The following is a 7,579-nucleotide window of genomic DNA, read 5'->3' on the forward strand; positions in this document are numbered from 1 at the left end:
CAAAGCCTCTCAATGGCCAATACATAGAATCTGCAATCTAAGGTTTATTTATTGTATATTATTGGAATGTACCAGTACAACGTGAAAAAAAGAACATAATCATTGACAAGAACAAACTTCCAACAATATTGTGTAATATAAAAAAATATTTACATTTTTTACATCCTTGCATTTCGTGAACTAACACTCACACTTTTTTCCCCACTAGCACTGACTTTGCTGATAGCTACTTTACTTACTATGTCCCACCTAGCTATCTTAAGAGGAATGAACTCAGTCGCTCTGGATACGAGTTAAATGACTGAAATGTAAATGTAATATCAGATAATGTTCTCTGGTTCTCCCTCCACTAATACATCCTATCAGGCTTCACATGGGCAGGGAAAATTCCTGATGCATTTCATCTGACAAATAATAGGATGTATTTATAAAGTATGAAAATATTACGACGGCAGGGTTTCACAAGCTAAACAACTGATAATTTATATCTGACAGTGGAGTTCCTCTTGCAGGAAATTACCTGACCTTATTACTGTAAACGATCAAACATAAGCCAGTTAGATTTGTAAACAGTTTGGTATAGTCTCCTGTTTAAACCTTTTTTATATCCAGAATTACAGTGCTTTCAGAAAGTATTCAGACCCCTTGAGTTTTTCCACATTTTGTTATGTTAAAGCCTTATTCTAAAATGTATTAAATTGTTTTTTCCCCTCATCAATCTACACACAATACACCATAATGACAAAGCAAAACGTTTGTAGAAATGTTTGCCCAAATAAAATAAAAAATAAACTGAAATATCACATTTACATAAGTATTCAGACCCGTTGTTGAAGCAACTTTGACAGATATCTGCAGATCATCTCAAGCTCTGTCAGGTTGGATGGGGAGCGTCGCTGCACAGCTATTTTCAGGTCTCTCCAGAGATGTTTGATCGGGTTCAAGTCCTGTGCTGAGCGCTCTGGAGCAGGTTTTCATTAAGGATCTCTGTACTTTGCTCCTTTCAACTTTCCCTCGTTCCTGAATAGTCTCCCAGTCCCTGCAGCTGAAAGACATTCCCACAGCATGATGCTGCGACCACCAGGCTTCACTGTAGGGATGGTGCCAGGTTTCCTCCAGACGTGACGCTTGGCATTCAGGCCAAAGAGTTCAATCTTGGTTTCATCAGACCAGAGAATCTTGTTTCTCATGGTCTGAGAGTCCTTTGGGTGCCTTTTGGCAAACTCCAAGTGGGCTGTCATGTGCCTTTTACTGAGGAGTGGCTTCTGTCTGGACACTCTACCATAAAGGCCTGATTGGAGAGTGCTGCAGAGATGGTTGTCCTTCTGGAAGGTTATGCCATCTCCACAGAGGAACTCTGGAGCTTTGTCAAGAGTGACCATCAGGTTCTTGGGCATCTCCCTGACCAAGGCCCTTCTCCCATGATTTTTCAGTTTGGTCAGGTGGCCAGCTCTAGGAAGAGTCTTGGTGGTTCCAAACTTCTTCCATTTAAGAATGATGGAGGCCACTGTGTTCTTGGGGACCTTAAATGCTGCAGACATCTTTTGGTGCCCTTCTCCAGATCTGTGCCTCGACACAATCCTGTCTCAGAGCTCTACAGACAATTCATTCGACCTCATGGTTTGGTTTTTGTTCTGACATGCACTGTCAACTGTGGGACCTTATATAGACAGGTGTGTACCTTTCCAAATCATGTCCAATCAATTGAATTTACCACAGGTGAACTCCAATCAAGTTGTAGAAACATGGAAACAGGATGTACCTGAGCTCAATTTCGAGTCTCATAGCAAAGGGTCTGAATACCTATGTAAATACATTTAAATTAGTATTATTTTTTAAATACATTTGCAAACATTTCTAAAAACCAGTTTTTGCTTTGTCATTATGGGTTATTGTGTGTAGATTGATGAGAAAAAAAGGTATATAATCCATTTTCGAATAAGGCCGTAACTTAACAAAATGTGGAAGAAAGTAAAAGGGTTTGAATACTTTTCGAATGCACTGGAGGTCCACAGGCAGACTCATGACCAGGAGAATGGATGGTGGTTTGCGTGCCGAGGTTGTCCAGGCTAATGTGTAAACATGCAGACTATTTAGTCTTCCCAACATGGACAAAAGGTCCATCTCTCTCTACAGTGATGCAATAAAAGGATTAACTCTCTGTCAGCCGATGAGAGGAAATATGGAACTACGCTCATAAAGCTGCTTCCCTGTTTTTTCATTGTCTTTCAAAAGGGTGGAAACCCCACAGAGGAAGTGTAGAGCACGTCTTCCTCCACAGCTGCAGACTAGGGTCAACATCCTGTAAAGCCACCACAACACAATGCCAGTGTGCTTAGACTCTGAACCTCAAATCGGGATCATGGTCAGTAGGTACGAAACAGGAGGGGAAAAAGTGTTTTGTTCTGAACATGACTCTGTTGTTCTTCACACCTGTGTGGTATAGAATCATAGATAGATTCATAGCCGAGGGAAGTAGGGGTACTGACACCCTCTGAAAAATCACTATTAACAAATATATAGTATATTATTTAAAAAATGATATATATATATTTTTTTACAAAAGTAGTGCACTGTAATAGCCCTATATTAGCAGATATATCCCTCTATAGCACCAGCGCGAGCTAAAAGATTTGTCCCCCCCACTCCCCGTTGGCAAAATAAATGACAGCACCCCCACCCCCAAACTACTTCCCTACTTCTATGGTAATCAACATGTTTTTAAAATGTACAGTAACCTCTGTATCGGATAGGTTATACTACAGGGAAGCTAAAATTCTGTTTCCCAAATACCCTAGTTCAGTTTGTCATTCCATTTATTCTGCTTTTCCTTTCTAACTGAAACCCCAGCGCCACTTCTATTCCCAACAACTGGTCCAATGAAATGAGAGAGACACAGAAATTGTGGCGTACAAATGTTGGTCAATTTAATTAAAAACATTCTATTTCATCAAAATATGCAACTGGGTTTCTGAAATTAATTTTTTCATGAATACGTCTCAATGTACCTTAAAAACACACACTCAAACACACCGCGAGAGACGCAGAAGAATGAAGTCAGTCTGAACAGCTACTGGAGTAAAGGACTAGACGTCTGGTGTGACTGAGCCTGTCCACAGTACAACCCATAGAGACCTGCTAAGGTTGTAACCCTTTCTGAGTATGTTATAAGATCTGACTCGTCACCAGAACATATTGTCCACATGAACACTCTTTCAACACCCTCTCAAACATGCATTACACACTCTCTCTCTTTCTCTCTCTCTCGGTTTCTGTCTCTCTCTCTCTCACACGCACACACACAAATGATTACGCAATGCTAAACACATTGCTTTGATAAGTATCTTAAAGTACAGTGAAGCAGAATTTCTAAACACAGTGTCATTAAAAACTTTGCAATGACACTTCATCCCAGCACATTCAGTTTGTACAACATTGTAGTTTTTTAAGTTCTGCACCGGTAAAAAGTAGAAACCTGTATTTCATCTCAAGCTAATATCAGGTATGAATAGACAACAGGAGGGTGAAAGTGTCATGTTTACATGATGGGATGTTTACTGGGGAATGAGAAGGGAACTAATCCGACGCAGTGCCTACTAACTTCACAAACCAAGATCACAACTAAAAGGTAGGCTCCCCAGGGAGGAAGGACGGAGGGAGGAAGGACGGAGGGAGGAAGGACGGAGGGAGGAAGGCTCCCCAGGGAGGAAGGACGGAGGGAGGAAGGACGGAGGGAGGAAGGCTCCAGAGGGAGAAAGGCTTCAGAGGGAGGAAGGAAGGACGGAGGAAGGCTCCAGAGGGAGGAAGGCTCCAGAGGGAGGAAGGACGGAGGAAGGCTCCAGAGGGAGGAAGGCTCCAGAGGGAGGAAGGACGGAGGAAGGCTCCAGAGGGAGGAAGGAAGGACGGAGGGAGGCTCCAGAGGGAGGAAGGCTCCAGAGGGAGGAAGGCTCCAGAGGGAGGAAGGCTCCAGAGGGAGGAAGGCTCCAGAGGGAGGAAGGACGGAGGAAGGCTCCAGAGGGAGGAAGGACGGAGGGAGGAAGGCTCCAGAGGGAGGAAGGACGGAGGAAGGCTCCAGAGGGAGGAAGGAAGGAGGAAGGCTCCAGAGGGAGGAAGGCTCCAGAGGGAGGAAGGACGGAGGGAGGAAGGCTCCAGAGGGAGGAAGGAAGGACGGAGGTAGGCTCCAGAGGGAGGAAGGCTCCAGAGGGAGGAAGGACGGAGGGAGGAAGGCTCCAGAGGGAGGAAGGAAGGACGGAGGAAGGCTCCAGAGGGAGGAAGGCTCCAGAGGGAGGAAGGACGGAGGGAGGAAGGCTCCAGAGGGAGGAAGGACGGAGGAAGGCTCCAGAGGGAGGAAGGAAGGACGGAGGGAGGCTCCAGAGGGAGGAAGGACGGAGGAAGGCTCCAGAGGGAGGAAGGCTCCAGAGGGAGGAAGGCTACAGAGGGAGGAAGGACGGAGGAAGGCTCCAGAGGGAGGAAGGCTCCAGAGGGAGGAAGGCTCCAGAGGGAGGAAGGACGGAGGAAGGCTCCAGAGGGAGGAAGGCTCCAGAGGGAGGAAGGACGGAGGAAGGCTCCAGAGGGAGGAAGGCTCCAGAGGGAGGAAGGACGGAGGGAGGAAGGCTCCAGAGGGAGGAAGGACGGAGGGAGGAAGGCTCCAGAGGGAGGAAGGAAGGACGGAGGAAGGCTCCAGAGGGAGGAAGGCTCCAGAGGGAGGAAGGACGGAGGGAGGAAGGCTCCAGAGGGAGGAAGGAAGGACGGAGGAAGGCTCCAGAGGGAGGAAGGCTCCAGAGGGAGGAAGGACGGAGGGAGGAAGGCTCCAGAGGGAGGAAGGACGGAGGAAGGCTCCAGAGGGAGGAAGGAAGGACGGAGGGAGGCTCCAGAGGGAGGAAGGACGGAGGAAGGCTCCAGAGGGAGGAAGGAAGGAGGAAGGCTCCAGAGGGAGGAAGGCTCCAGAGGGAGGAAGGACGGAGGAAGGCTCCAGAGGGAGGAAGGCTCCAGAGGGAGGAAGGCTCCAGAGGGAGGAAGGCTCCAGAGGGAGGAAGGCTCCAGAGGGAGGAAGGACGGAGGAAGGCTCCAGAGGGAGGAAGGACGGAGGAAGGCTCCAGAGGGAGGGAGGAAGGACGGAGGAAGGCTCCAGAGGGAGGACGAGTTGACTGGCAGAGCTACATGTAACGTCTGCAGAAAGAGGCTACAGGTCAAGGCTACTACGGGGGGGGGTGCATAACAAACAGAGCAATAGGACAGACAGCTGGCTGACTAGAAGTGACAGAGGAGAAGGAGAGCAGGGGTTCTGGAACATGGTTTGTAACAACATGGGCTGTTACTGTATATTCCTAAAGTTTCCTCAGATCTTATTTTTTGGTTGTTCAGTTTCCACTAAAAACAAGACAAGTTTTTTTAAAAGAGTTTTTGTAAAAGGTAGATTTTTTTAAAAGCCAGGTTAGCAGGTGGTCCTGTCCTGTGGTGGAGTCTCTTCCTGCTCCTGGTTGGTTGTCTTCAGTCGCGGAGGCGGAGTCCTCCTGCTCTGGCTGAGACACAGACACACCCCTGCTGCTATCCCAGCATGCCTTGCAGAAACACCTCCCCGTCTCGTGGAGGAGAGAGGAGAAGAGAGAGGGAGGGCACACAGCTTTACAAACCCTCACACAACTCTAAACAAACACTTTACATGACCACCTAGCTTGGCTTGGCTTGGCTCGGCTCGGTTCTCCAGACCTGCTCCTTCATCTGCTCAGACAAGTGACTGCCTCACAACCGTCCCCAAATCTCCATTTGTCAAAAGCTGGTCCTCCCTTGGTGGTCTCTCTTTTCCTGCATGCGTGCCCTCTCCGGGTGCCATGCACTAGTCCTCTACGGGCGTGGGGTCCTGGGGCAGTGTGGCGGGCATGGACGCGGGTGTGGTTGGTGTGGGGGCGGGCGGTGTCTGGGTGGGCAGGGGCACGGGCGGCTGGCTGATGATCACCTGCACCACGTAGTCTCTGGAGATCTTCAGCTCCTCCAGCTTCATCTTGTCTGTGAGCGGCCGGCCTGAGAAGAACCAGCGCTGGGTGGCCGCCGACACGCCCTCCACCGCCTGCAGCTGCCGCTTCATGTGCTGCACCGTGTCCGTGGTCCTCACCGCCAGGCGCAGGTCCCGGCCCGTGGACAGACGGAGGCGTAGCTGGCACTCCTGACCCTCGCTGGGGGGGGGCTCGCTGACCTCAAGGCTCTCAAGGTCACTCTTCTCCTCGATCATGTTGACGGGTGGGGACAGGCAGTAGACTGGCAGCTGGTAGCGATTCCCCAGCTCATCATAGCACTCTGTCAGCGCGCCTGCAGGGACACACACACAGGGACATACAGGGGGACAGAGGAACAGAGGGGCAAAGTCAATCACTAAACAGGACATCTGTTTATTACCTCAGTCTGACCTAGTCATTTCAATAGAATTCCCCAATATTCAGATCTGTGAATGAGGTCTTCTCATCAACCTTCTACTATCGCTGCTCTGATTTCTACATATATCATGTCATATTAGTCTTTTATATGTTCATCTTGATGGAATGTTGACTAGATGGAGAGAATAGAGAGCGAGAATAGAGAGAGAATAGACAGAGAGAGAGAAGAGAGAGAGGAGAGAGAATAGACAGAGAGAATAGAGAATAGACAGAGAGAATACAGAGAGAAAGAGAGAGAAGAGAGAGGAGAGAGAGAATAGAGAGAGAATAGAGAGAATAGACAGAGAGAATAGAGAGAGAATAGACAGAGAAAGAAGAGAGAGAGGAGAGAGAATAGACAGAGAGAAAAGAGAAGACAGAGAGAATAGAGAGAATACAGAGAGAAAGAGAGAGAAGAGAGAGGAGAGAGAGAATAGAGAGAGAATAGACAGAGAATAGAGAATAGACAGAGAAGAGAGAGAATAGAGAATAGATAGAGAAGAATGAGAAGAGAGAGAGGAGAGAGAGAATAGACAGAGAGAATAGAGAGAGAAAACAGAGAGAAGGAGAGAGAATAGAGAGGAGAGAGAGAAGAATGAGGAGAGAGAAGAGAGAGGAGAGAGAATAGACACAGAGAATAGAGAATAGGCAGAGAGAATAGAGAGAGAATACAGAGAGAAGGAGAGAGAATAGAGAGGAGAGAGAATAGAGAGGAGAGAGGAAGAACATAGAGAGGGAGAAGAGAGAGAATAGACAGAGAGAGAAGAATGAGAAGAGAGAGAGAAGAGAGAGAGGAGAGAATTGACAGAGAGAATAGAGAGAATAGACAGAGAGAATAGAGAGAGAATACAGAGGAGAGAAAATAGAGGAGAGAGAATAGAGAGGAGAGGAAGAATATAGAGAGAAGGAGAGAGTGAGAAGAGAGAGAATGAGAGAGAATAGAGAGAAAGAATAGAAAGAGGAGAGAGAATAGAGAGAATAGAGAGAGGATAGAGGAAGAATAGAGAGAGAAGGAGAGATAATAGAGAGAGGAGAGAGGGAGAATAGAGAGAATAAAGAGAGGAGGGAGAATAGAAAGAGAGAGGAGGAACAGAGAGATAAGAGAGCGATAAGAAAACATGAAGGAGGATGTTTCACTGACCTATGACATGGGAGCACTTGTCATTGAC

General features: G+C 47.7%; 1 protein-coding gene across 1 annotated transcript in view; it reads right to left on the reverse strand.

Moving 5' to 3' along the window:
• Positions 1-2,902: 2,902 nt before the first annotated feature.
• The window catches only part of LOC106603937 (ubiquitin domain-containing protein 2), a 74,408-nt gene continuing 69,731 nt past the window's right edge, over positions 2,903-7,579 (reverse strand). The window contains exon 3 of the mRNA XM_045717376.1: positions 2,903-6,306. Coding sequence (XP_045573332.1) covers positions 5,837-6,306 — 470 coding nt within the window. The 3' untranslated portion in view covers positions 2,903-5,836. The remainder of the gene's footprint in view (positions 6,307-7,579) is intronic.

Source organism: Salmo salar, chromosome ssa04, assembly GCF_905237065.1.
Source record: "Salmo salar chromosome ssa04, Ssal_v3.1, whole genome shotgun sequence".
Classification (NCBI taxonomy): domain Eukaryota; kingdom Metazoa; phylum Chordata; class Actinopteri; order Salmoniformes; family Salmonidae; genus Salmo; species Salmo salar.